At 52.4% G+C, this 27,306-nt stretch overlaps 3 protein-coding genes across 9 annotated transcripts in view; 1 reads left to right on the forward strand and 2 right to left on the reverse strand.

The window, feature by feature from the left end:
* Positions 1-1,087: 1,087 nt before the first annotated feature.
* On the reverse strand, positions 1,088-18,631 carry DNAJC7 (DnaJ heat shock protein family (Hsp40) member C7). 2 transcript variants are annotated; one of them, XM_079327998.1, is made up of 14 exons: positions 18,387-18,631; positions 10,191-10,279; positions 9,823-9,947; positions 9,622-9,735; positions 9,252-9,326; positions 7,681-7,799; positions 6,129-6,282; positions 5,230-5,394; positions 4,204-4,295; positions 3,152-3,225; positions 2,666-2,812; positions 2,321-2,473; positions 1,688-1,750; positions 1,088-1,387 (listed from the first exon to the last, which is right to left on the reverse strand). In XM_079327998.1, the coding sequence occupies exons 1-14, from the start codon at positions 18,614-18,616 to the stop codon at positions 1,350-1,352; spliced, it is 1,638 nt and encodes a 545-aa protein (XP_079184124.1). In that variant the 5' UTR covers positions 18,617-18,631; the 3' UTR covers positions 1,088-1,349. The 2 variants fall into 2 exon arrangements, 1 of the variants encoding a protein (XP_079184124.1); XR_013776927.1 differs by lacking the exon at positions 1,088-1,387 and having other exon boundaries at positions 1,688-1,871; positions 1,925-2,473; positions 18,387-18,577.
* Positions 18,632-18,731: 100 nt separating this feature from the next.
* NKIRAS2 (NFKB inhibitor interacting Ras like 2) lies at positions 18,732-20,870 on the forward strand. Its single transcript, XM_079328033.1, has 3 exons — positions 18,732-18,894; positions 19,099-19,340; positions 19,721-20,870. The coding sequence occupies exons 1-3, from the start codon at positions 18,801-18,803 to the stop codon at positions 19,958-19,960; spliced, it is 576 nt and encodes a 191-aa protein (XP_079184159.1). The 5' UTR covers positions 18,732-18,800; the 3' UTR covers positions 19,961-20,870.
* ZNF385C (zinc finger protein 385C) overlaps positions 20,811-27,306 on the reverse strand; it is a 61,079-nt gene continuing 54,583 nt past the window's right edge. For 3 of the 6 annotated variants that reach the window (XM_079328002.1, XM_079328004.1, XM_079328006.1), the window contains 5 exons: positions 26,845-27,016; positions 26,047-26,376; positions 24,363-24,550; positions 24,135-24,233; positions 20,811-23,843 (listed from right to left, as the gene is read on the reverse strand). In XM_079328002.1, coding sequence (XP_079184128.1) covers positions 23,619-23,843; positions 24,135-24,233; positions 24,363-24,550; positions 26,047-26,376; positions 26,845-27,016 — 1,014 coding nt within the window. In that variant the 3' untranslated portion in view covers positions 20,811-23,618. Of the gene's footprint in view, positions 23,844-24,119; positions 24,234-24,362; positions 24,551-26,046; positions 26,377-26,844; positions 27,017-27,306 lie in introns of all 6 variants that reach the window. The other 3 variants (XM_079328003.1, XM_079328007.1, XM_079328005.1) reach the window with 2 other exon arrangements.

The raw sequence follows: 27,306 nt of genomic DNA on the forward strand, positions 1-27,306 counted from the left end.
TGCAGCTTCCAACAGCCCCACACTGCCAGGGACAGCCCAGGACCCCCAGCCACAGCCCCACTGCCTCTTGCTCCCCTCACATCCCAGGCTGAGCACAAGCAGCTCCAGAACCTGCCCAGACAGGAGCTCACACAGGACACCTGGACAGAAAGGTGCTGTCCATACTGTAGAGAAAAGGGGGGAATTCCAGAGGCAGAGCCCTCTCCCAGGTGAGACCCTGCTGTAACACCACCTTTTTAGGTGAAAGTCAAACTGCTAACAGGCAGTGCCCCACACCAAACCCATCAGGACATGGCTCCAGGCTGGAAGCTCATCCATCCCTCCAGCTCCCATCCTGACACTGTGCAAGAGAAAGGACAGACTGTCAGTTCAGAGCTGGACTTTGCATTTTCTTGCTGGTTTGGAAGAGTAAATCACTGCCAGGGGAAAACCACTCAACCAGGTTAACTAAACACACAGCTGCTGCACTTCCCAAACCACCCATGACCCCTGCCTGGAATTCACCTGGCCTTGAAAGACTCACCCATCATGGATCAGTAACAGGAAATCACACATCAAGCTCAACAAAATCAAGTTTAGCACAAATATAAAATATTCAAGTGGATTAATTTAAAAAAGTACAGTGAAGGAATTCAGCCCAGAGCAAATTCAATATTCCCTTAAACAGGACAATCTTGGGAACACAAAGCCCTTAATTCCAGCTGCATCACAGGGAATTCTCACATAAGCTGCTCTTTAAGCAGCATTTCTCTGTTACAGAATTGTAAGCTCACACATTATCACAGAAGTTTAATGCCCAAGTGGGCCTTGCTGGGAGAATCATGGAAAAAAAAAAAAGGAAATAAAAAGAGCCAAGAAGCCAGGCTTGCAGGTGAAATGGATTGTATGAAACTGGATTGAGCCTTGGCAGTATTTCCAAAAGATTAAGATAACCTACAAGTTACTCCAAACCCTGGACATGCTGCTTTGGAAGCAACCAGAACAAACCAGGAATTCCTTCTCCCTCTCACACGTGGAGATTCTGGGAAGATTCCAGGAAATCCTCTGTGCTGAGGGGCAGAAGCAGCTGAAAGCACGGGCCAGCATGGAGGGACCAAGAGATTCAAAGCTTTATTTTTTTTTTTTTTTTTTTTTAATAAAGTTAACAGTAAAATAAAATTCACAAGCTTTTCCCTCCCGAGCTGGTTTCCTCTTCACACACACAACACACAAACAGAGGCTCCAACCCAGAAATGAAACTGCTCTAAGGACAACGAGACGTGATGGAGGAGGAGTCTGGGGCTGTCCATACTCGAGGTTAAAAGAAGCAGATCAGGTATGTGTGGTTTGATTTGTGTTTGTTTTGCTTCTTAGCCAAACTGGAAAAAGAAATTTCCAGGCCCAGAAGCTGAAAAAGAAAATGGAAGATAATCAGGACTTTTCAAATCCAAATGGGTTTAGTGCAATGCTAAGCAGCACAGAGATGGCCAAGCCCACACACAGAATGGGGAGCACTCCCAGGTTTGTGGCTTTGGAACCCTGAAGAACCAGAACCAGCCACCAGCTGACACTGTGCAGGCAGAACTGTGAATCTGTGCAACAGCCAAATGCTCTCCTCAAGCAGCACATCCACTGGGAGCCCCAGCTGTCCTGCCAGGGGATCTGTGTACTTACAGTTCCAAGGCTGGGAGGAGAGCACCTCACCTACCTTCAAAGCTGAAGCCCCCTGGCCCACTGAAGAAGGCCTTGAAGATGTTATTTGGATCAAATTCTACAGGGGAGAGAAGGAATTCATGAGCTGCAGAGAAACAGCCATCACATTTCCCACAGTTCAGGAGCTGTCAGCTCACTGAGGGTCCAGAGTGTCTCAGAGTGGCTGAGCAGGGGCACAGCTTATAGAGAAATACTATTTTTTCCAATATATATAAAGGAAATTTCGGCCAGCCTGGGCTGGCTCTCAGCACCTGGGGCCATGTAGTGACCACAAACAGGTAAAGCAACTCTCCCAGAGAGAACCTGCCACAGGGCAGCCTAAGGATCTGGATAAGCAGCATTTAGGGACTCACAATTACAGTTTAACACATCCTGTGACAGATTTCTGCCTAATGGCAGCTACTCCTCACTAGCAGAGCCAAGGACAACACCCACAGTGTCCCAGCCTGTTCCCAACCAGAGACACTCAGTGCAGCCCTGCCATCCCAACACTGGAAGGACCAAAGCAACTCCATCCATGGAACCATTCCCAACAGGAGGCTTGCTTTAGGGGACAAGGCAGACTCTAAAGGGTCTGATCTTGTTAAAGGCTGCCATGGCAGAGTATTGTACTGTAAAGAACACTGACCTCCCATGTTTAATCCATCCTCTTCCAAATCCTGCCCACTGTCATAGCGAGCCTTCTTCTTGGGATCTGACAGGATGGTAAAGGCTTCACCAACCTCCTTAAATTTCTTCTCTTCCTCCTTCTGTACTTCTGCACTTGCTCCACTGTGTCTGTCTGGGGATACACAAACAAGCAGGAAAAGTAAGTTCTAGTGCAAATGGAGAATGTTAAACATTCCCAAGCTCCTGTCCCAGAACATGCTCCAGATCTGTGGGGTCAGAGCTGCCATTTCCCAGAAATTCCCTCTTCCACATGCATTTCTGCCTCAGTGCTGGCTGCACAGGGCACAGAAGGTGCTGTGGGTACCTGGATGGTGCATTAGTGCTCGTTTCCTGTAAGCTTTCTTGATCTCATCTTCAGAGGCATTTTTGTTCACCCCCAGGATTTTGTAGTAGTCTTTCCGTTTGCTCTTTTTCAGTTCCATCTGTGCATTCTTTAGGAGCTGCTTGTGCTCTGGAAAGGAGTAAAACACCAGGAGGAGAGGAGTTACTCTGTCCCTTCCACTTCAAGCCACTCAAAAAGCAAGAGGATAGTCAAAACAAGAACCAAAACCAGACATTCTGAACCCAGTGCACTGCCTCAGACACAAGCTGAATTATCATCTCAGCATTCAATGCTGGGAGAGAAATCAGACCTGAGACAGGGATTTCCAGTGCTTCTGAAGGCTTCTCCATATTGTCCTGCTGGGGTATGAGGCTGCAAATCACAGCATATTGTGAGGGGATAAAAGAACAACAAAAAAATTGCCAGTTCAGGGAAACTTGTGCACACACAGAGTGCCCTTGTGCTCACCTTTTGTTTTCTCTGTCTGATAAACCTTCTCATAGTCTCTTACAGCATCTTCATATTGTTCTATGTCCATGTAACTGTGGAAAGAAACACTGGTGGCCAAGGGGTCCCTCACAGGAACATCAAAAGGGGCTCAGTACAGCCTGTCTGGGTGGATGTGGATTAAGAGAAGTGCTCTGGACTGCAGCAGATCAGAACTCAGAGGAGCCCACACAGGACTGGGAGCTCTGACACTTGAGGGAAACCCTGGCACAGGAACCTGCACTCTGGGCTCCAAGGGGACTCCTTTGGCAGCACAAGTTCTGCTTTAAGGACCTGAGAATTCCAACATGCAGCTGCAGGAACTGATCCCAGCCAGCCTGAGCTCCAGGGAGCTGGGGCAGGGTCAGAACTGGCACAGGATTCACAGTGGCAGTGCTGGTCAGGAGTGAAAACCCTGGCACCTCCAAGGGACACTTCTGTCTGCTGCCCCTCAGCCTTACTCACACATTCCCTACTCACTGCAACTGAGCAATTACAGAGAGGTTGGAAAAGATTGATCTTGGAGGTCTTTCTCAAGACCTGAAAAAGGTAATGTAAATTTGCAATTGCAGACATGCAGAGAGAGAGAAAGCCTCTCTGGGACAGAACATCTATAAACACAGTAAGCTGAGTCAAGTTTTAGAACAAATCCTCCCTAAATCAGATCAGACATGAAGAAGAATTTCTCCACTGAAAGGGTGGTCAGGCATTGAAACTGGTTGCCCAGGGGGGTGGTGGAGTCACCATTCCAGAAGATGTTCAAGGAACAACTGGATGTGGTACTCAGTGCTCTGGTCTTGGTCAATTTGGTTTTCCAACCCAAATGATTCTATCAACACACCATCAAGAGGCAGTGCCAGATCCAGGCAGGCAGGAGAGGCCACAGAGAGCTACTCCCACCTCCTCAGCAGCACAAGGCAGAGGAATAAATTCAGGACCCCACCCCTTCTATTCAGTTAAGTTCCAGATTTGTGAGTCTGTCCCTCAGAGGTGCCAGGAGGACACTCAGGTGCCCAGTGCCCAGGTGTACTCACCACTGTGCCCTCCTCAGGTAGGCTTTGATGTATGTGTCATCCAGCTTCACTGCGTTCGTGCAGTCATCGATTGCTTCTTCAAATTTCCTAAGCTACAACATCAGACACAAGTGAGTGAACCCCAAATTCTGCATCATAACTTCAGGCAAATGAAAGGTGTGAAGAATTTGGGGAAAATCTCACTGTTTTCTGTGTCTCTGTCTAGGAATTTTTTTTTTTTTTTTCAATTTCCCCCAAACATTGAGGTTTTGTTATATGGGAAAAAAATTCAGAAGCTTGGTCAGTGATGTGACAGAGCTATGTGCACTCAAAACCAAGGGCCTTTCTGATAAAAAACCCAATTCTGTGTCCAAACTGATTCCTGGGAAAAGCTAAACCTAAAAATATTGAAAGGAAATATTTTTTAGAAAAAGTATTGTTTGTTTCCAGACACAAGCATGTGAGACATCTATTATGTGGGCTCCAGCTCATGCCACTTCCCAGCTTTTGGGAAGAGCCTGTGTCTCTTGACCAGGGGGTATCTGGGGAAGGAGCATCAACACTGGGACTGCTGAGGAAGAAAAATGCCCAGAGGACACAGGACTAAAATTCAACAGCAAAGCTGAAGAAGTGTCATAGGGCTTTAAATTAGGTTTGGCTTTTTGGTCTTTTTTTTTTTACACATAAAAACATAAAGCAAGACACAATTTACAAGAAGAATAAGAAATCTGCTTATTCCTGGAAGGAAACAAACACAGAGGTGCTTTTTGCTGACTAAGATAAGGCTGCAGCATGTCCCTCTTCTCCCTCCCACTCTGTGCAGCCCAAGTATTTGAGTTCTGTTTCTGCAGGAGTCGATTGCTGCCTGTTGGGACCTGATCCAAGTGTTGTGCAAACACAAAACCCTGAAACATTGCCCATGGCCTTAGAGATGCAGCTGCCCAGCAGCCAGGAGGGCCTGTCCTTTCCAGAATAACTGATCTGCAGTTTCTCCCTGCCATGGTGAGGGATATGGTGACAGACACCTGCCAGGTGATCATCTCTTACCTTTGAATTAACCGTCCCCCTGTTGCAGTAGAGTTTGGCATTTGTTTTGATATTATTTGGGTCTATTCCTAGTGCCTCTGTGTACAGTTCATATGCTAGTTTGTAGTTGCCTTTCTTGAATGCTCTATTCCCATCTTCCTTCTTTGCTTTAAGTGCTTTGGCATTCTGAAAGGAAACACATCTGGGTAAGGACATGAGGCAGGAGGACCAAGCACCTTGTTCTGCCAGACAAGGGTCCTCAGACACAACAGATCTAATCTGGTTTCAGACACTGCTGCAGGACACAAGTCACAGCCTTGCTCCAGCAGCTGAAATGATCTGGAAGCACTTTGCCTTTCCTCCAAGAGAAGCACTAAGGAACAGCCAGTGCCAGGCACTCTCCATAGGAAAAAGGTTGCCTAAATTTTAAGATGAGAACATGACAGTGCAGTAAATTTATGGATTAAAATAAAAGGACTGGGAGCTCACTTTTTGAGAGCACATGAACAGATTTAAAGCTGGTGAAATAACCACAGCAGGGAAGGAGCAACAAGAAGGAACAGTGTTAAATCAGGGTGTTGGCCTGGATGTTGGACCTGAAAGTCAGGATTTCCTTTAGAACCAATGCAGCTGGTATTATTGCTCCACTATCTGACCAGGGAACAAAGAAGAGTGAAGGGGATGCTGCTTCAAAGTATGACAATCTGCTGAGAAACAGTTTTTAGGAGCTTGCTTTTATCTGAGGCAGCAGCTGGTTGTCTTTGGGAAGGGTTGAACCCTCCTGGAGATCCTGCTCCTGGAGATCTGGGAAAGGCAATGATGAGGGATAGAGAAGGGATCAACCCAGCAGAACCAAACTACGTGTTGGGTTTAAAGAAAACCCAAATCTGGTGATTTTACAGCCCCTCTCCACCACTTACCCTGCAGGCAAGACAGGCCTTCTCATGGTCAGGAGCCATCCTGAGGGCCTGCACAAAGAACTGCACAGCTTTCTCAATGCAGTCCTCATAGTACAGGCACAGCCCACGCACGTACAGAGCGTCAGCGTTGGTCGAGTCCATCCTCAGGATATCACTGCAACACAGAACCACAGATTCACACTCAGGGGTGGAACAGACCTTCAAGATCATCAGTCCATCCCATGCCCCAACACCTCAACCAGACCATGGCAGCAAGTGCTGCAGGCAGTGAGGATTCTCTGAATCCTTCAGGGAGAAATCAAGAGTGCAGGGATTGAATTAAAACCTTTGGATAGATTGGAGTATATTAAGCCACTCAAACATTAGGTAGAGGTTTAAGTTTTCAGGTAAGTTAGTAAGTTTTAGTATGAGCTCTAATGCTTTCAGTAAGTAAAAGATTTAAATACTAAAGTAGAAGTGCAAGTTCTAGTGAAAGTTGAAAAACTAATGCTAATGTTTTCAGTAGGGGCTCCAAGACTGTAGTTGAAGATGGTGCTTAAACATAATAGAGCTATAGTAAGAATATTGCTTACATTTTTCAAAGAGAACAATATGTCATATGCATAGTCTATACGTAATCTAGCATGTTAAGAATCTAGAATTCTACTAGGTTAAGGAGTGGTTGTCTGAGTTTGTGTCTTAGTTTGTTGAAAGATTCTATATAAGAGTATGTATTAGGAAGAGTTGGTGCTTTTTGCCATGACCTTTTCTGCTTTTCTGCCATTGCTTTTTGCTTTTATTTACCATCAACACCTGAGAAGAAGACAGGAGCTGCTGCAGCAACATCAGCCCCACTGGAACCTCTGGGAGCAACTTCTGCTTCTACTTGAGACTCTAAACTAAAACCTAGCATGGACTTTAATGTCTGTGACTGTGCCTTTTGAGACTGATGTGCTTCTGCAATAAATAACCTTTTAGCAACTATTAGCTGCTTTGCTTATTTTAAAAATAACCTGATGAAGTTGGTACCTAGAGCACTGGAAGGTTGCAACCTCACAACCAAGTGCCACATCCTGGCTTTTTTTATCCAGGGATGGTGACTTCAGCACCTCCCTGGGCAGATCATTCCAGTGCTTTATCACTCTTTCCATGAACAACTTTTTCCCAATATCCAGCCTAATTTTCCCTTGATGCAGCTTGAGACTGTGTCCTCTGGTTCTGTCAGTGCTGGCTGGAGAAAGAGACAAACCCCAGCTGGCTACAACCACCTTTCAGGGAGCTGTAGAGAGTGATAAGGTCACCCCTGAGTCTCCTTTTCTCCAGGTTAACACACAGCAAGAAAGGAAATTTTCCCTATTCTCATTTCCTCCTGACCTCCACAAGCACCTTCCTCCACTGAGGCACCCAGTTATTTTATCAAGTCAAAAGGACAGAAGCCTCCTCGAGCAGGATGGCTGTGACTGGGGTCTGCATGCAGCTTCCCAGGAAGATTAATGGGGATAAATTCACAAGTTCCCTCCTCAGCACAACATGCACTAAGGAATATCTGTGTTTTACTCCCTCAGACACTCACCTGGCCACAGACTGTGCCTCAGGGTACCTGCCCAGCAGTGCCAAACACTCGGCCTTGAGGATTTTGAAGCGGTGACAGGCAGGAGCAAACTCCAAAGCACGATCCATGCAAAACACAACCTGGGGTGGGAGAAAGCACAGTGAGCACAGCAAAGAGCCAAGGGTCTGCTCTGAACAGCTGCCCCATGCCTGAGATTTGTGTTTGACCAGGAAGGTGAGTGTGCAGATATCCATCTCCACTGCTGCTGGAGACACATTTCATTGGAAAATTTTCCTCATATGCAGGCCGTGCATTTCAAAGGGATTTGTGTGCCAAAGTCTGAGGAATCTGCTGGATTACTGCAACAGAGCACTACACAAGACTCAAGGGACACCTGTAGGAGGTCCATCCCTTTAACTCTTCTAAACTGTAAGCCCTAAAGAAAGGGCCAAGAAGGACAATCCTGCCCCTGTTTCCTTCATATAAAGACATGTGGGAGGGACAGAAATTCAATAGATTGAGACAGTTTGGACTGGACAAAACACAAAAAAGTACAGTGCAAGGGCTGATCTTCCACTGGCCTGACAGCCATGGGCAGGGTGAGCTAATGGGTCTTTTCCATCCCTGCACTCTGGTGGGGACATCTGTGCAAGAACGGGGCATTGTTCCCCAAGGTTCATCTGCTCCTCAGCCCGTGACATCACGGGGCCCTGCTGTGGGAAGCACTGTGCTCCAGAGCCAAGGGCTCCTGGGTGAGGCAGGAGCAGCTCTCCAGAAACAAAGATCACGTTTTCAGCCTCCTCAGTGAAGTGGGAACTGGGGAAGTGAGGGACAGATGCAGATGCCCATGATGTGGGATACAGGCAGGGCAATTCCTGCACAGCAAATTCAGATTGATCACACATCCCATTTGCTCCTCAGAAACAAGTGATACAAAGCTGGGATCTACCCTTGCAAAATCCTGAGCTTAGCTTAAGAGTGACCTGAGCTCAATGTATTGGACAATCTCTTTTCTGGGACAAATCTGAGCCTTACAAGCATCCAGTGCACAGAAACAATTGCATGAGAAGTGCTTGGTGCCTTTCAGATTTCATACTGTCATTTCTTGTTCTATCATGTCAGTACCAGCTGCATCCTGTTACAATCCTTGGGAAGAAAGATATGGAAGCTATAAGGAGAATTCCCCATGCAGATCTGCATTCCTTCTTGTATGACCCTTGCTGGCACATAACCTGCCTTTTTTTTTTTCCTCTTTCAAAGAGTTGAGAAAGAAGAATCCTGGATATGCATTTCAGGAGCAAAGCATGATGAAATGCTGCTGCTGACAAAATCTGTCTCAAACAGCTCAATCATGACTCCACTCACCCTGCAAAGCAAACAGTGACAGAGGGTTGGCCTGAGCCAGTCACCTCCTCATTTGTCATTGGGTCAGTGATCAGGGAGCAGGAGCTCTGCCACTTTCAGGGCTGACACAATTCACCAGCCAGCCCTGCTAAAACAGAGGTGGCACAGCAGCTCCCAAACAGCCAGCAAGGAAATCAGCCACACACCTGCCTCTGCCATGTCAAACACACCAAACAAGTTAATCTCACCTTCCTGAAATCCCGTTTCTCAAAATCCACTTCAGCTATTTTTTCATACTCAAGTACAGTTGTGGCATTCTTCAGCTGAAAGACAGAACACACAAGTGCTGCAGGACAGTCTCTGCTCTGAAATGCCACCAAGCAGCATTTGAGAGCAGCCAATCCCTGAATGTCAGAGCCAAAACTACTGCAGACCATGGACCAGTAATGCAGATTACATGAATACTTTTGCCAGCATTAAAATAAATTCGAAATAAAATCACTGAACTGGGAGTCCAGGAAAATGTACCCTGTGAAAGAGATACAACATGGGCATCTGCCTTACACTACACTGCATTTCTCCTCTCCTGAGCATAGTTACATCTGAAGATCCTCTTACCTCCTGCTGTGCCTGGGTGTTCTTATGATCCAGTTCTAAAACTCGTTGAAAGCAGCGGCTGGCAGCCATGGCATTCCCTAGGGAAAGGTGGCACTTCCCTTCCCGGAGATGGCCCTGGGAACACAGGTAAAAATGGACTTGCAAGAGCTGTAACAGGTGCAGACAAAGCACTGAATGAGGAGCCTGAAGTTCTCCACGTACCCGTACAAAGCTGTCGTCCAACCTGACCGACTGCTGAGCATCCTCCAGCGCTTCTCGGAACTTGCCCAACATCATGAGCGTGGCAGCTCTGTTCCCATAATAACTGGCATTATTGGGACACGTATCTGGAGACAATGCAAGACTCACTATCAGCATAATGCAGCAGCTGCACAACTTGTGGCACTTAAGAACATTGGCCCTGACTGGCATTATCGATCTGGTGACATTTCCCGAAGTAATTAAAGCAGGCAAGAGGTTTTAACTCGGCATGTGCTGTCAGAAACCCCAGTGGTGTGTTTGAAATCAGCAACCAGCTCCAGTTTTAGACATGGTATTCAGCAAAGATTGATATTATCAGCTGTTCTCACCTATGGCTTTTGTGTAGTAGTTGAATGCTTCGTTGTAATCTTTCTTGGCATAGTATGCATTTCCCTGCTCCTTGAATGCTTCAGCTTCTCTGAAAGGAAGCAAAATACACATTTTCAGAAGGACTGAGCACCAGACAGACTATGACCATTATGAGCATTTGATCCCCAAGCAACCTCAGTGTAACTGTTTAATGCTCCAAATTTAAGCTGATTCTCGTGAGATCTCCTCAGTACATCCCATTTCCTGCTGGTTCCCAGATACCCCAGTGCTGTACATGGGATACCCAGGGATATTTCCTGGCCAAATTTTACAGGGATTCAATAGAAGCCTAAAACCACCTTTGAGCCCCCTCAGAGAGTCCAACAGAAGTCCCTGGTATGGAATTTATCCAATAGCCCCTTCCTGCAAGGTGCTGCACCTCAGAACAAAAGAGACAGTGCTGCTTCTTTCAGGAGTCCCACATAGTTACAAACCAGAGCCAAGAACAAATTTCCACATTCAAAAGACAGTTAAATCAAAGAGAAATATGGGTACAAGCCTCCAACAGAACTGCAAGGCACTGCCTTGGCAACAGGTCTAGAAATAGTCCTCACACTCAAGAGCAAGCATTTGCAGAGACAGTTTGGGACATTTAAAAACACACAACATATGGTTTAAAGCAGCTTCCCTTAAACTCTCGAAAGCAAAGCTTCCCCTGAGGGAAACCAAGCCCCTTCTCTTCCCTCATCTCCCTTCAGCCTTTCACCTGCACAGGGCAGGAGGGAGAACACATCACAGTGATGGAACAGCAAATGCAAGCAGTGCTCAGCAGCCTGACCTGGGAGAGAACAAAGGGAATTGTGTTGGAACAAGTTCCCATGTTTTCAGCCTTGCTCAGGCTGCCATTGGCCCTTCCCACACAACCACCTCATGCAGGGGTTGTTTTCACTGAGCCATTGCAGATTTCCCAGCTGGCAGAACAATGGACACTGGGAGCTGGGAAGTGTGCTCTTCACTTTCAGTTTTAAGTTTTGCTGTGGGCTACACTGCAGCCACAGCCCTGCAGGAGTTAAACCCTGGGATGAGATGGGTAAAAACTGTGGCAGAGCAGGGGGAGCACACACCCAATGCCCCCCAAGCACCCTGTCCTGGCTCCTGGCTCAGCTCCTCACACCCCTGCTCCAGAAAATTATGAACTCACTCACTGAAGATGGGAAATTGCCATCCCTCCTCCACCACAGCCCTGCCAGCATCACACCTGAGGCAGGTGCTGGAGCCTGGCTTTTCCTCAGGAGCCAGCACCCACCAGAGTCCCAGGAGCTCTGCACCCTCCCAGCTACACTGATGTGCAGCAAAGACATGCCTGTGGGATGGATCTGTATCACAAGCACCAGGATGCAAGGATTGCACGATTCAAATGTTTCCAAAGACAACCAACTTTTTAGAATATTATAGATCAAATGCCTAAATACAGTGGAAAAACTACTCAGCACTTCTGCACTTTTGGAACTCGGGCAGTAGAGTTTCACTGTTCTCTTGTTTTGATAATCACAAATAGAAATGAAAATCACAGATCCTATGAAAGTTCCTTCCCTCTGTCTCAAGAAATGGGTGAACAGCCTTAATTGCAGAACTCACCTGAGCCACCACCACAACCTGTCCAACACAGTGGGCAGAGTCACAAGTCTTTTAGCCATTTTACCTGTCCTGTCATGAGGAATTACCATCTAATAGACACAGCTAAAGGCTGGCTGCCAGAGCATCCCATCTGCCACAAACTACTGGGAAAATGGGAGAAAGAAAACATAACCCCAGCAAAACCAATTTTCAGAAAGCACCAGCACTTTGAGATGCCAGAGAAACACCCCCACACAATGATTACTGTTTTCTACTCCTTTTTTATTGGTCTGTTTCCCTTTTAAGCATTTTAATACAGATCAATGTATCAACAAGTCAGAGTGCCTCGGGTGAAACCGGCAGAAAGGAGAGCACAGGTATTTCTACTGCTCACATGGCCTAAGGGTTACAGATGAAAATTTGAAAGCAAATCACCTCCAGAGCACAGAGGCAAAGGACCTGCTGGAGCTGTCAGGCTGGGCTCCAGCTCCAGCACCAGGACAGAAGCAGCTCTGCCCCGCTGTGCCCTGATGACATACAGAGCACACAGCCCTTGTTTACCACTGCTCTGGCTCCAACAAGGAGAACTGCAGCCCCTGATCTCACTGGGGATTGTTTCAGCCCAACAGATGCTGTGGACTGAATGAGCTCATTCTGCCTCCTGCGCTCCCCACTTGCTACTTTTGACACTGAAGAAGAATCGTGCTTTGCTAAAAATATGCCCCTGGTTGAATGGGTGTCTTTGTGATGGGGTTGGTGTCTTTGCAGGGCTGCTCCATGCTGGACACAGAAATGGAGAAGAGCTGCACCAAGGAGCTGGGTAAGAAGCTTGTCTTTCATCACTCACATGCACCACAGGCACAGGAGGGGCTGGTGGGTGCAATTCTCCTTGCAAGCAATGCAATTTTTTTTTTCTCTTTTATGGTATTTCTCAGCATCTCTAAAACTTGAAGTATTTTGGTCCCAGTCACCGCAGAGAACCTGCCACCACAGAATCGTTTGGGTTGGAAAAAGCCTCTGAGATCTTTGAGCCTAAATTTTGACTGATCACCACCTCATCAACCACAGCAGAGTGCTGAGTGTCATGTCCAGTCATTCCTTGAACATCTCCAGGGATGGGGACTCCAACTGCTCCCTGGGCAATGCCTGACAACTTCATGTGAAGAAATTCCACCTGACATCCAACCTGAACATCTTCTGAGACCAAGGAAGCCAAGCAGCTGCGTGCATGGACACTCCCTGGCACACTCAAGCTCTGAGGATGGAGCTCACTGCCTGCCTGGGGAGAGAGGAACCAGCACAAGGCTCCTTCTCCTCCTGCTGCCCTGCAAAAAAGCTCAGCCCCTGCTCATCCCCAGCACAGCAGCTCTGGGAGAAGCCATCCTGTGCACAGTGACACAATCCCACGCTTGCCTAACAACTCCTGCCTCCTCCTCAGAGCTTCCACACGCTGCCCCCGCTGCAGCGCCGATCGTGGCTTCCACCTCCCACTCCAGCTCCCAGTGAGACTCCTGCAGACACCTGATTTTCTGTCATGGGAACATTCAGAGATCTGTAACCCAGCAGTTCTGGTCCAGATGTGCTGGCACAGCCCCTGGGCAGGGATGAGACAGAAATCCAACACCTAAGGGGGTAGCAGAGTCACTATCTCCCAGCTCTCCTGACCCTCACTCCCACTTTACTGCATTTTGAAATGGTGGCAAAACCCTAGAACAGCCAGGATTTAAGGAAGGCTCTGAAATCCTGTCCTGACCAAGGAATCTTTCCTGTTATGCTCTGACAAAAGAAACACACCTGACTATTTTGTGCAGCTCTTGCAGAGACTTTTTTTTTAATAGGATATGGTGCCTTTATCAGGCATTTTTGGGGGTGAAATCCCACCCAGATTCTCAGCTGTCAGATGTGACTCAGCCACTGGGGTAAAATAAGTTGGGTGATCTCAATTCAGTTCACAGCAGGCAGATGTCTAGAGCTTAAAATTAGCCATCATGTTCGCCCCTGGACATAGAATATCCTCCCCTCCCTTCTTTCAGGACTTGGAAGAAAAACAAAACACTCCATGTGCCAGAAAGATACAGAGGGTGCACTCAGGTGAGGTTTGACACTGAGTGAGGATTTATGCATATATATTTACATCTTCCTCATGAGGGGCTGCAGAGGGGCAAGCACTGAGCTCTTCTCTCTGATGACCCAGGGAATGGCTGGAGTGGGTGAGGGAGGGTTAGGAGGGATATTAGGAAAAGGTGCTTCCCCCCAGAGGGTGTGTGGGCAGTGGGACAGGCTCTCCAGGGCAATGACCACACACACTCATGTGTCACACTCCCTGTGCCCTGCTGGGCAGTGCTGGCACACCCAGGGCACAGCAGTGTCACACACACTCCCTGTGCCCTGCTGGGCACAGCAGTGTCACACACACTCCCTGTGCCCTGCTGGGCAGTGCTGGCACACCCAGGGCACAGCAGTGTCACACACACTCCCTGTGCCCTGCTGGGCAGTGCTGGCACACTGGGGGCACAGCAGTGTCACACACACTCCCTGTGCCCTGCTGGGCAGTGCTGGCACACTGGGGGCACAGCAGTGTCACACACACTCCCTGTGCCCTGCTGGGCAGTGCTGGCACATTTGGGACAGAGCAGTGTCACACACACTCCCTGTGCCCTGCTGGGCAGTGCTGGCACACTGGGGGCACAGCAGTGTCACACACACTCCCTGTGCCCTGCTGGGCAGTGCTGGCACACCCAGGGCACAGCAGTGTCACACACACTCCCTGTGCCCTGCTGGGCAGTGCTGGCACACCCAGGGCACAGCAGTGTCACACACACTCCCTGTGCCCTGCTGGGCAGTGCTGGCACACTGGGGGCACAGCAGTGTCACACACACTCCCTGTGCCCTGCTGGGCAGTGCTGGCACATTTGGGGCACAGCAGTGTCACACACACTCCCTGTGCCCTGCTGGGCAGTGCTGGCACACCCAGGGCACAGCAGTGTCACACACACTCCCTGTGCCCTGCTGGGCAGTGCTGGCACATTTGGGGCACAGCAGTGTCACACACACTCCCTGTGCCCTGCTGGGCAGTGCAGTGTCACACACACTCCCTGTGCCCTGCTGGGCAGTGCTGGCACACTGGGGGCACAGCAGTGTCACACACACTCCCTGTGCCCTGCTGGGCAGTGCTGGCACACTGGGGGCACAGCAGTGTCACACACACTCCCTGTGCCCTGCTGGGCAGTGCTGGCACACTGGGGGCACAGCAGAGCTGTTTCCTGGCACATCAGCTCCCCCCATCGTGCTCCCAGTGGGTTTGCTCCCTGGGCAGCACACAAACCATGGCAGGGACTCAATGCAGTCCCCAGCCCAGGAAATCCCAGTCTGGACACACAAATACCTACACAGATGGGTGAAAGACTCACCCATGGAAATGTAACAAAGGGCTGGCCTGAGCCTCTCCAAGAGTAAAGATGAACCTCATCCCAGAAGATGCTCAAACCTTCAGAACATTCCTCTTACCTGAGGGCAAACTCAGAAGACCAAAAGATCCAAGAGAACCAAAATATGCCACAAGAAATCCAAGAACTGACCCAAACCTTCCCTGCAGCAGTGAGAACAGCAGCAGAGCCCCAGCTTTAATTGTGCTGTTATGTAATTCCTGGAGCTCGGAATTAACCTAATTCCCAGCAATGGCCCCATCACGCCTGGCAGGGCCACAGAATAACTTTTGTGAAAACCCATGGAAGGGTCTAGAATCAGCCTGAGACTGCTTTTTTTGAAGGAAGCAATTCCTTTTGAATGAAGGAAGCCAGCCAGCTTAAGAATTCCATGGGAAAATGACTGCATCTACATTATGATTCACCTCAAAAAAGCACATTTCATGTTAGGGAAATAGGCTGAAACTGTAGGTATGGATCACCTTTTCCTACTGGAAAAAGCAACTGCCTGAATTAGGTATTCAAGTACTCTGTGCAAACAACTACACGAGTACCTTTTGCTATGGTCATAAGAGCATAAAATAATTCCTGATGAGTAAAATGGGCTGGTTAATCACCTGGGAAACCCAAGTGCCCATTTACAGGCAGAACAGGAATAGCAGAGCCTTCTCCAGGTTAGCCCAGAATGACCTGGTACCCCTCAGATGACTCACCCCCTCCTGCCAGTGCTGCCCCTAAAGCCAGAGAGAAATGATATCTATTCTGGAGGAGCCTCACTTCATGCAATCATGCACTGGAAAAACTTCTTGGAGCTCAACAACACCTGAAAACCTCCAGGTAACACCTGCAGACCTGGCCAGAACCTCCAGGACTTTTTGTAGGTTACTCTGTGCTTGTCACTTTGCTGTGGGAAATGTGGATGCCCCAACACACCCCAGGCCTGCAGCAGGGGCTCTGCAATCTCCCAAGAGTATTTACCCAAGAGCTGGAGGTATTTGTTTTTAAGAGGTTTCCACATGCTCCAGTGCTGAAGAAGGAGCAGAAAGATCCAGCCTGGAGCATGCACAGGAGCCAGAACCCAGAGGTGCCAGGAAGATGACAAGGAAATTCTCCCTGGCAAAGCTCCAGGGGCCCAAGCTCATAAAGCTGGGAGCAGGAAAAAAACTGTTCCCATGGGAGAGAAACCCTTGAAGTTAATGAAGAAACAAGAGTTTTCAGGGGTGGCCCAGCCTGCTCATCAGCTGCTCTGCACTGGTGCACCAAGGGATAAAATTAACACAATTACATCAACACTTTCTGCCAGGACCCCAACAATCCATGAGGCAGCAGCAGACAATAATTATCCTGTGACCACACTCCATTGCTGTGCCCTGGACATCCTGGGAGGCCTCTGGCATGTCTGCAGCTGCTTCAGAACATTAGTTACAACCATTCTGAAATGCAGATCTCCCCTTTTGCTTGTTTTCTAACTTCACAGCTTTATTAAGCCACAGAGAACAGAACTGTGCATTTGGACAAAGGTGAGTCCTTGAACAAAGTACCCATATTCTGCTGTACTGTAATCCCTAAATGCAAACAACAGAACATGGAACCCTCATTGCAGAGTTACCATAAAGATTCTGAAAAGGTTTTCCCTTATTTTTGCTGTTTTTTACAGAAGTGAGCACAGATACATTCCAAAGGCTACACCAATTCAGTGTGTCCCATGCAGAGCTCACCCAGCTCTTATCAGGCCTGGGATGTTTCACAAACACCTGACACTTTCTGAAGCTCCAACTCTGCTTCCCAATACAGCAGTTATTGCTCTGATTTCCATGAGAGCAACCGAGCTATCAGCAAAACAGGCAGGGCTGGGGTAGGAAAGAGGTTAATGCACAGAACTGCAAAGAAATTGGGGTGTGCAGGGCTGGTTCCTCCAGAGAAATGACAAGGAATCAGCTCCTGCCCATATGGGTCCATTTTAGCAAGGGAAAAGTGCAACATTCCCAAAAGAACATGAAAAGGAAACATTGTGAAGGCACCTAATGAAAGTGGTGCAAGGCACAGCCTCAGGAAGGAAGGAAGGAGCTTCAGGTCACTACCTGCAGACACCTGTGCCTTCAGCCAGGGTTTACCTCTGTGAATTTTTACCATTTCAAACAGCACATTTCGCTTGCCCAGAGGGCAGGAGTGATGTGCTCACACAGGCTGGGCAATCCCAGTGCTCTGTGAGCCCCAAGTGCCTCTTCAGCAGCTTTTCCTTCCCTGCTCAGCAGGACCTCCCCAGGGAGCTGCTCCTCAATTCCACAGAATCCCTTGAGCCATCAATGGGAGTCTGAAGCCACCATTCCTCAGAGGTTGCTTTTGGTTTTGTTTCCTCTTCTTCACTCCACTGAATCGTCTCTCAGGGCAAATAAACACCTCAGCTCTTACAGGAGCAGCTCTTCCCTTCCAGCTCCCTGGGAGATGAACCTGCCACTATGGAAAACCAGTGGAGCTTCCTGGACAGGGCCATTCCCACCTCTCTGCCTGTAGCACTTCAGTTCACTCACTCCTGGGGGGAAAACATGTGGGAAAGGTGGGGATCCCACCTTGCTGAGCTGCCCCAGAGCACGGCACACACAAAGCAGGAGCTCCTGGAGGATGGAGCATTCCTGGGGCAAGGCGTTTATCCCGTTATCCACAGCAGGGAGCACAGAGCGAAACCCACTGCGGGCAGGTTTCAAACGGACCAGGAACCAGGGGAAGGAGGTGATGAAGCAGCAAAGGGTTCAGGAGTTTGGAGGCTCCTCTTCCCACGAGTTTAATCCTTCCCTGCCCAGCGAGGGGGAGGCGCGCTCGCCCCACACCGCCGAGGGTGCGGGGCCTCGGGTCTCAGGGTGCGAACTGTATTTCTGGGACACGCCGCGGACGGGTGGATGCTCTAATCCCGGTGCACACGGAGGCCGCGGGAGCTCACCGGGACACACACCGGCACCGCACGGCGAACCCAGCAGCTCCCGCCGCCGCCGATGGCGCCCGGCTGCCACCGCCCGCCGGAGCCCGGGCAAAGACCGGCCGGAGCCCCCGGGCCGCTCCCGGCCCTGCCGAGCGCCCTGCACCGCGGCCCTGCGGCACCCGCAGCCTCGCCGGGCCGCGGCCCGCCCACCGGGAGGGACAGGGGCCGCCCTCTCCCCGCCCGGGCCGCCGCTCTACCTGCGCGCCTCCTCGTCGCTGTCGGTTTCGCCGGGCCCGTCGGGCGCCGCCATGACCACATCGCACTCGGCCTCGGCCGCCGCCGCCGCCGCCATCTTACCGCGCGGGGCTGGGCCGGACCGAGGCGGGGTGGGGCGGGGCGAGAGCCGGAACGGGCGGGCCCTCCCCCGGGGGGACGGGGCGGGGCCCGGCCGGCAGGGGGCGCCCGCGGAGGGGCCCGGCCGCGGCATCGGGCGGGGCCGGTACCGGGAGGGGGCCGGGACTTGACCGGCGGGTGGGCGGGGCTTATCCGGACCACGCCCCTCCCGCCGCAGGGCGCACGGTCCGCCCGCCCACAGGGGGGCGCTGTGGTGCCGCCGCGCCCCTCAGGCCGCTGCCGGTGAGGCTCGGTCGCCGCCGCCCCGGTGAGGCGGGATGGGCAAGAGCTGCAAAGTGGTGGTGTGCGGGCAGGCCTCGGTCGGCAAAACCTCCATCCTGGAGCAGCTGCTCTACGGGAACCATGTGGTTGGTGAGTGCGGCGCCGGGCAGAGGTCGCTCTCCCCGCGTGTAGCGGGCCGGTCCTGCCCTGGGCAGTGCTGGCTCTGGGGATCCCCCTGGTCAGGGCTGTCCCTGTTTGGTCACCTCAAACAGCGGCGGTGGGTGGGGAGGGCACAACTCCCGAGCTGTTCCATCCCAGGCCCCCTGCAGGGTTCCCACTGTGCCCTCCCGTCAGGCTCGGAGATGATCGAGACCCAGGAGGACATTTACGTGGGCTCCATCGAGACGGACCGGGGCGTGCGGGAGCAGGTGCGCTTCTACGACACGCGGGGGCTGCGGGACGGGCTGGAGCTGCCCAAGCACTGCTTCTCCTGCACCGACGGCTACGTGCTGGTCTACAGCACCGACAGCAAGGAGTCCTTCAAGCGTGTCGAGCTGCTCAAGAAGGAGATCGACAAGTCCAAGGACAAGAAGGAGGTGAGTCCCCCGTGGGAAGGGGCTGCAGAGTGTGATCTGCTCCCCTGGGGCAGGTTCTCACCTTTGTTTTCTCCAGCATGTCACAGATGGGTCCCTGATCTGTGAGACTCCCAGCAGCAACAGGGTGTCTCCTGGGATGCTCTCTGAGCATACAGGTGCTCAAAAGCTCCTTTATTTGGGGCTGGTTTGAGACACACAGACCCCAGTAGGAGGGAAAGGGAGCACTGAGGTAATTTGGTTTCAAAAGGCCTTGACATGGATGGGAAATCAGTGGCAGGGCCGGGCCCAGCACTGAGAACTGAGGATTTCCATGGCAGAGCCAGCCAGCCCTGCAGCTCTGTGGCTGGTCATCAGGGGCCCTTCTCACCCTTTTGGAACAGGTCACCATTGTGGTTTTGGGCAACAAGTGTGACCTGCAGGAGCAGCGCCGGGTGGATCATGATGCAGCCCAGCACTGGGCCAAGGGCGAGAAGGTGAAGCTGTGGGAGGTGTCTGTGGCTGACCGGCGCACGCTGATCGAGCCCTTCATCTACCTGGCCAGCAAGATGACACAGCCACAGAGCAAGTCTGCCTTTCCCCTGAGCCGCAAGAACAAGGGCAGCGGATCCATGGATGGCTGAGCCTGCTTCCCCTTCCACTGCCACCTCCTCTTCCTCACCTTCCTGCTTCCCTCTCACACACCTCCTGCTGAGTCCTGGCTGCTGTCACGGAGCCTGTGGGAGGCAGGTGGCAGGAGGAACAATCATCCCAGGGCTAGGGATGGTCCTGGCAGATGATAGAGGCAGTGGGACAGGAACCACTCCTCTCCCTGCCCAGCCCCTGCAGCTGTCAGAGGTGCTACAGGAAGGTCAGGATTCACTCAGTGATCCCCTCTGCTCTCAGGTGCAGGCTGGGAGAGTGGAACAGAGGCACAGCTGGAATGTGGAGATCAGATCCACATCTGGAGGGAGCAACTCCCTATTTTTCTATTTCCTCATAACGTGGACAGAGCCTGTTTGTCTCCAGCCAAGCAGCTCTCCTTGCCCTGCTCCAGCTGGCTCTGTGCTGCTCCCTGGCAAACTGTCCCTTACCCTGGCAGTATCCACTGCTCCTTTATGCACTGGAATATCCCAGCATGCTGCCCCAGGGAATACCTAGAGCAGGGCAGGTGCTATTCCTGAGGTCAGGGTGTCCAAATCCACCATTCTAGCCCTCCTCTTCCTGAGTGCAGACTCAGCCATGAGCTTGGAGGAGATAGGGTTGTGCTTCACCTGCATACCTAGATCCTTGGAGGAGCTGGGACTGTACTTGCCCTGCACACCCCAGATGATTTGGGCTGTGGCAGCTCTCACTGGCCACCTGACACACTGCTGCCTCCTTTTAGAACCACCATAAGACAAGGCACAGGTGTCCCAGTCCTGCCTAGCAGCACACGTTCCCTTCAGGTGGTCTGGATGTAGGAAAAGAACTGATGAAAGCCCCAGTGTGTTTATACTTGTTCCTTTTATTTACTGAGTAACACAATAAAGCAATGAGATTCGGTTATCAAAATATTTTCCTTTTTTTTATTTTCCCAACAGTTATAGTACATCAAAAAAATATACAATGAACATTACAGGAGGGTACTGGCCAAGTCCCTAGAGTCTGGATATTCCATTTTGGGTTGGTTTGGTTTTTTTTCTGGTTTTTTGAATCAAACTTCACATCACTCCAAGGTTATTTACAGAGGGGCACACGTTACCGAGCGCTATGGACTATCCCTACTCCTAGTACAGCATGTGCTAAGTCAAAGGCAGTAAATGCTTTGGAGAGCAGGAGGGGATTTGGGGGATGCCATAACGGGGGGTTCTTATGCAGCTCGTTGCAGTATTATTGTTACTAGAAGGAATGGCTTTCACAGGGTTAAAGTGCCAAGAACAGGAGTGCATCAGGACTCCACTGGTGAGGGGCAAGGAGCAGCCATGGCTCCAGCACAGGCTTTTTGGAACAATGGAGGGGAACAGGCCCACTGGTGCCAAGTGGCTCTGCAAGCTCCTGGCTCCCCTGCTTCTGAGGGGCTGGGCAGGGCACCAGGGGCTCATGGCACAGGAGGGGACCCATTGTCCTGCTGCGGTGGCTGGACTGGGGGTGACCCCAAGGGCCTGGGAAGGGCACAGTGAGACGGGCAGGGTTGGCTGGCCATGCACTGGCCATGGGCTGCTTGGCACTGGGGAGTGGGGACAGTGTCCCTCCTGTCCCCTGGGGCCCCACCAGCACAGGCTTCTGTCCCCTGGGATGTGGGGTCCGTACATGTCCCCTGGGCTGTGGGACTATCTCCATATTCCTGGCAAAGCCGTTTCTGCAGGGAGCCTTCCTTCCCTCAGCTGTTCTTCAAGCCACATGTCCCACCACTGCTGCAAGACCTTTCCATTGTCTCCATGCACAGCTGCTCAGTCCTCTCCTGGGCTGTTTCTCCACTTTCCTCCTTCCCTAGGGAAGGGATGCCCTGAGCAGGTGAATTCATACCCAGGGGCTCCTTCACTCTCCTGCCTCTGTGGCAGGAGTGCAGTGGTGGCTCCACCGTTGGTGCTGCTCACAGACCCTGCAGGTGTGTGCTCCCTTCTGCAGCTTTCATGCCCTTGCCAAGGCTCCAGCCCTGGGAAGCAGATATGTTTCAGCATCTGAGTCACCCATTGGCTGTTTCCTGTTCACCTGCCCATGCCAGGACCCATCCTGAGCATTGGCAGAGCACACTGGGCAAAATCCTTTTGAAATCCAGGCGCTGCTTATGGCCAAGACATCAGATATGTGTGCTTGTGCGTGTGGATTCCCAGGTGCACACCAACCTGCCTCTTCCCGAGGGAGGGAATGGGAATCACAGCAGAGGTTTGAACCAGCACCCTGAGCTGGGGATGGGACAGAGCTCAGTGTCATGTTGGTTCTTCTGCTCCCACCACTGCTCTGGCTGCATGGATGCGTCAGCACCAAAGGGAATCGCAGGCGGCCAGTGCGGCGGGTGAGCTGCCCCCCTGGATTGCATAGATCGGGGTGGGGTGTTCCTCCAGCGAAAGGTCCATTTGGGATGCAACTCTCTCTATGTACAGCAGTGTGCTGGGCACCCAGAGTGCCATGGTGACAGTCCCACACAGGTCATGGTTGGGCTGTCTGAGCACAGTGAAACGCAGAGCCGCGGCCTCAGGTCCCTCCAGAGCCCAGCATTCCGCAGTCTGTGGGTGCAACTGCCACCTGATTGTCCAGGCTGCTGAGGACACCTTTCTTTGAATCATCAGTAACTTCCTGGAAGCTCCTAACTGGGATGGTTTTGGAGGGCCGGGCACAGCAGGTGAGCAGCAGCATTGCCTTTCACTGGAGAACTGAAAGTGCTTTAGGGACATTCACTCAGCCTCACAGCATCTCCCGGGAGGTAGGGGCAGGGCTGTCCCTGCATGGGACAGAGACAAGGAAAGGTGCCAAGCACAGGGTCACCTCCTTGGGGAGCCAGCACCAGACAGCCTGGTGCTCCCGGCCTTGCTGAGCATGAGTGGGGCCCTGCTTGGCCACATGCCCATCGTGTGCTTCTGGGGCCAGGGCAGGGCCCGTGTGCTTTGGAGGGAGGAGGCGCCGGCCCTGGGGTCAGCTATTGCTCTTGGAGTGAGGATACAGTCGGTGTGGCTTGTGCCTGCCACTGCGGGGGCTCTTTGGCTGGTGGGACATAGGGAGCTGTGGGGGCAGAGAGCTGGTGGGTGGCACAGAAACCCCCTGCCAGCACAGGCAGGTGCAGGGCTGGCAAGGGCACAGCCAGCCCAGGCTGAGAGAGAAACTGCCAGCTTCCCACTTGTGCTGGGGTTGTTTCTCCCAGTAAGAGCTGGGCTGAAATTCCCCTCACAGTTCCCTTCCCACTGGGCTGGCAGGGACCAGAGGGATGCTTCTTCTCCCAGGGGCCAGCCAGCTCTTCTCCTTCCAGTCTGGTAACTGGGAGGGCAATGAAGAAGCCAGCCAAGTACAGGCAGGCTCTGGCCACGAGACAGTCCTGCTGATTTGGACACTGTCTTCTTCTGTGCACTGACTGGGCTCATCTGCTCAGCAAGGGGCCAGCACAGGCTGGGGGAGCAGTGGGGATGTGCGGTGGGGCTGGCTGGGCTCTGTCGGGGCACCTCTCTCCAGTGGGAGCCCTCTCCAAGCAAAGGAGCAGCCGGGGTTGATGTCTACGACTACATTATCCCACCAGCCAGGAGTGCAGGTACCAGGAGCGCTGCCCCCAGCGCAGCCCCCGCAGCCCAGCCCGGCCGCAGTGGACAGACCCTCGGTGGGCCAGCAGCTCTAGTAGGGTGCAAAGACAATGGGACCGGGCGTGGGGCGGACGTGGGCCGGCGGCGTTCGGAAAAGGGCTGGTCCGAGGAGTGGGGCTTGGAAGAGGGTGGTGGCAGCTGCCGGTCGCAAGGCGAGGGGTCCGGGCATGGCGCAGACGGCGGCGGCGGTCAGCGGGCTCGGCAGGAAACGAGTTGCCAGGGTTTTGGTGAGGTGCTTCTGCAAAGCCAGCTTGGACTGCAGGGAGAGAGGAGGAGACACTGTGAGACTGCAGAACAGGTGGAGCAAATAATACCATTGTGAAGTACTTCCAAATCATCCCCATGCTGGCTTTCACAGGAATAGACTCAAAACCCACCACCACAGCTCATCCTCCCTGAGGGGAGAAGCTGAGCTGTGGTGATGGAAACCAAGGTTTAAGAGAAGCAGCTCCCATAACTCACTGAAAGGATGGCTGAGGCAAGCGAGGCTTTGTGAGCAAACCCAGCGAGTGCTGTGCAGGGAGACAGGTACCTTGAGAATACTCACTGCGAGGGCAGCATTCTTCTGCAGCTTGTTGTAGGGACTGTACTTGGGCTTGGGTGGCTTCCCTGCCAGCCTGTCTTTGTGCCTTCGGCTGCTCATGTGCTGGGGAGGAAAACAGCTGGATCACTGGGAGCCTGTCCAGCTCAGCACTGTGGGGACACCCATCACCCTGCAGGGACCCACACCCCGAGTCCCACACCCACTGCCCGGGCACTCCCAGGGCATTGTCACCTGCTTGAGCTGGGTCTCGGAGTTCACGTAGATCTCACAGACTTGGCAGTGAAACGCCTTGTTCTGGATGTTGATGCTGCCCTTGTTCCCAATCCTCTTGGACTTGTGCCCTGCCCGGGAGAGCAGCTTGCCCCGGCCTCGCCGCAGTTGAGTGCCGTGACCTTCCAGCATTGACTTGTGCTTGGCGCCTGGTGAGAGGGATATTCAGCAAACCCAGCCCAGCCCCGGGCCAGTTCCACAGCAGCCGGAACAGAGCCCTCCAAGAGCACCAGGGGAGCCCCATCACCCTGTGCCCAGCAGCACTTGCTGTCAGAGGGGACAGGGAGCTGCCTGGGAGCCCGGATTTTTGCCAGTGCTGTGCAGCCCATTCCCAGACCCTGCCAAACTGCACGTCGCAGGCAGAGCAGAGATGCTTATCTTCCCAGAGACCCCCCCCTCCATGTGCCAGCTTTGGAGGAGCTGCTATTTTGAGTGTGTGCTGGAGCCTGTCGCCTGTCCCCGGGCGTTAGCACAGTCTGCAGAGCTGGGCGCGCGTCGCCCGCCGTGCTGCAGCATCTGAGCCATGCCCAAGGTCAGAGCAGAGCTGGCTGTGGAGCCAGGAATAGCTCAGCAGGGTCACAGCAGGTGCAGAAGGAGGAACCCAAGATCCCTACACACCTGGGGACAGGGCGCTCTGTCCTGTCCCTGCCAGCGCCGGGATGGCGAGGGTGCATGGGGAGCAAGTAATTTAAGCCCCTGCTAATTCATTCTATTTTTTAAGGCGTGAAGCAAGGAGCTGTGTGACAGCCACGGAGCAGTGCCAGCCTGCAAACGTTTGTTTGTTTGTTTGTTTGTTCTTTTCCCCCAAATCAGCCCCTGAATTTGTAACTGGAGCTGACAAAAGCAAAAGGACACGTCTGCAGCTAAGCCACAGCAGTGTCCTGAGCCAACCTTGCACACGGCAGCTGCTGCTGCCCCAGCAGGCAGTGGGGTGGGAGGAATTGGTTCCCAGTACTTGCTGAGCTGGGGGAAAAAAGGACCTTCCATTTAAAGTTGGGGTGCCCAACTTAAGCATCCTCTAGAGAAAGGGGTGAGCCAGGAGCTGGAGCTGCAGGTCCCACAGACCCCACTGGGGACCCCTGTACCATGGCTGCCACCTCCTGCTGCCACCTTGAGCATTGGTCTGGCCACCCCCAGGCTTCAGGGGGACCCTCAGCAGCTCTCATAGCTGCCCCCCCCAGGGGGCTGCCCCCCACAGCCCAGGAGTCATTGCAGGCTATGGGGCTCCACAGCTCGTTGCATTCCCAGGGGTCTTCTCCACAGGGCCACTAGCCCAAACCACTGAGATACTTTGGGAAATATTATTCCAGTTTTGGAAGAAGCCTTGCCTATCAGCTTCAAGCTAAATGGAAAATAAAATAGCCGAAATCACTTGATTAAAAGTAGTTGGAAATGTCCTTAATTGAGACATGAACAATAAGACTGTTTGACCTTGTGAGAATTCACCCTAGAAGCTGCAGCCCAGGTAAAGCCCCATGGCTTATCTGTGCAGGTCATTTTAATGAATATCTTTACATTATAGCACTCATTAGTACTTGCTACTTCATTGCAAGGCTGCTTGGTTATGGGGCATGGCTGGGCTTTGCTCAGAGCCCTGATGAAGTGGCAAGGGGCCTATCTCCCTGTCCCCTGAAAATGTCCTTACCGGTGTTGTGAGCCTCCAGCTGGGACAGGGAGTTGACAGTCACTTTGCAGGTGGGACAATACAGGTGCTGTTTGCTCTTTTTCCCCTCTTTCTCACTCTCAGGGGCCGAGCTGACACTGCTGCCCAACTCAGCTGCCTGTGTCTCAGCTGCCTGGGTGGACGAGGAGGCCACGCTGGTGGCATCTGAGGTGCCCTCTGACATCTCAGAGGCTGGAGGGGAGCCCAGAGGGGCAACACTGCCTGGCAGCTCCACAGGTGATTCCTCAGTGCTGGGCACCAGCCCCAGGCTGCTGCCCTTACCCTCCGACTCCTGTGGGCTACTGGCATCAGCTGGTGGGAGGGGAAGGAAAGGGGGAAGGGGAAAAGAGAAAGAAATGGGCAGAAAAAGAAAGTTATCTGTGCCTGAACAGTTTTTCTGGATTTCAGGGAGCACCCCAGTCTTCCCCAAGACCATCTCAGAAGAAGTCTGCATGCATGTCCCTGCCAAGGGTGGCCCCTCCCCAGGTCTCTCCTATTCCAGCTGTTATCTGCAGTGCATGGACTGGGTTCAGTACAAAACCCCGGGCGAGCTCCGGTGCTGCCACGCCTCCCACCAGCCCCATCCCTGCATGTGGCACAGCCCTGGGGATGTGTGAGACATCCCTTTCTCTCCTGCATCCATACAAAACACCTTTCAGAGACACCATTCACAGAGAAAACACCCCCTGCTCCCTCAAAGGCACAGGAGCTCCTTTATAAACCAGTGGCACCTCTGCCACACTGACCACAGACTCTTCAACCCACACCCCCTCCTCGTACCTGTGCTGCCCAGATCCCCACTGCCCACAGGGCTGGGGGCCAGGTCGGCTGTGCTGTCCTGGCCAGGGGTCCCTGCTGCAGCCCCCACCACCTTCTGCTTGTTCTTCATGGCCTCGATGGCCTTCAGCCTCCTCGCGTGCTTGTGGCCCTTGTAGTGAGCTTCTGCCTGGTTCTGGGGGGAGACACCAGTCACTGCTGTGACCAGACAGACAGAGGGACATGGGGAGGGCAGGTGATGGGGACACACCCAGGATGTGGCCACTCAGGCATGTTTCTAGTGCAGCCACCTTACCTGGTGGCATCCATCCCCACAGTAGAACCACTGCAAGGCGGTGTTGGCAGTGAGGTGTAGCACAGAGGGATTGTTTGCAGTGAGGTGTAGCACAGAGGGATTGTTTGCAGTGAGGTGTAGCACAGAGGGATTGTTTGCAGTGAGGTGTAGCACAGGGGGGTGTTTGCAGT

The sequence above is a fragment of the Erithacus rubecula genome, assembly GCF_903797595.1.
Source record: "Erithacus rubecula genome assembly, chromosome: 27".
Classification (NCBI taxonomy): domain Eukaryota; kingdom Metazoa; phylum Chordata; class Aves; order Passeriformes; family Muscicapidae; genus Erithacus; species Erithacus rubecula.

Coding starts and splice junctions, on each gene's coding strand:
- DNAJC7 (XM_079327998.1), bottom strand. CDS start 18,616: ATGCCGCGGCCGGGCCCCTCCGCGGGCGCCCCCTGCCGGCCGGGCCCC. Junction 2,474..2,665: donor AGCACTAATGCACCATCCAG/GTACCCACAGCA, acceptor GTGTATCCCCAG/ACAGACACAGTGGAGCAAGT. Junction 1,751..2,320: donor GGATGGATTAAACATGGGAG/GTCAGTGTTCTT, acceptor TCTCCCCTGTAG/AATTTGATCCAAATAACATC.
- NKIRAS2 (XM_079328033.1), top strand. CDS start 18,801: ATGGGCAAGAGCTGCAAAGTGGTGGTGTGCGGGCAGGCCTCGGTCGGC. Junction 18,895..19,098: donor CTACGGGAACCATGTGGTTG/GTGAGTGCGGCG, acceptor CCCTCCCGTCAG/GCTCGGAGATGATCGAGACC. Junction 19,341..19,720: donor AGTCCAAGGACAAGAAGGAG/GTGAGTCCCCCG, acceptor CTTTTGGAACAG/GTCACCATTGTGGTTTTGGG.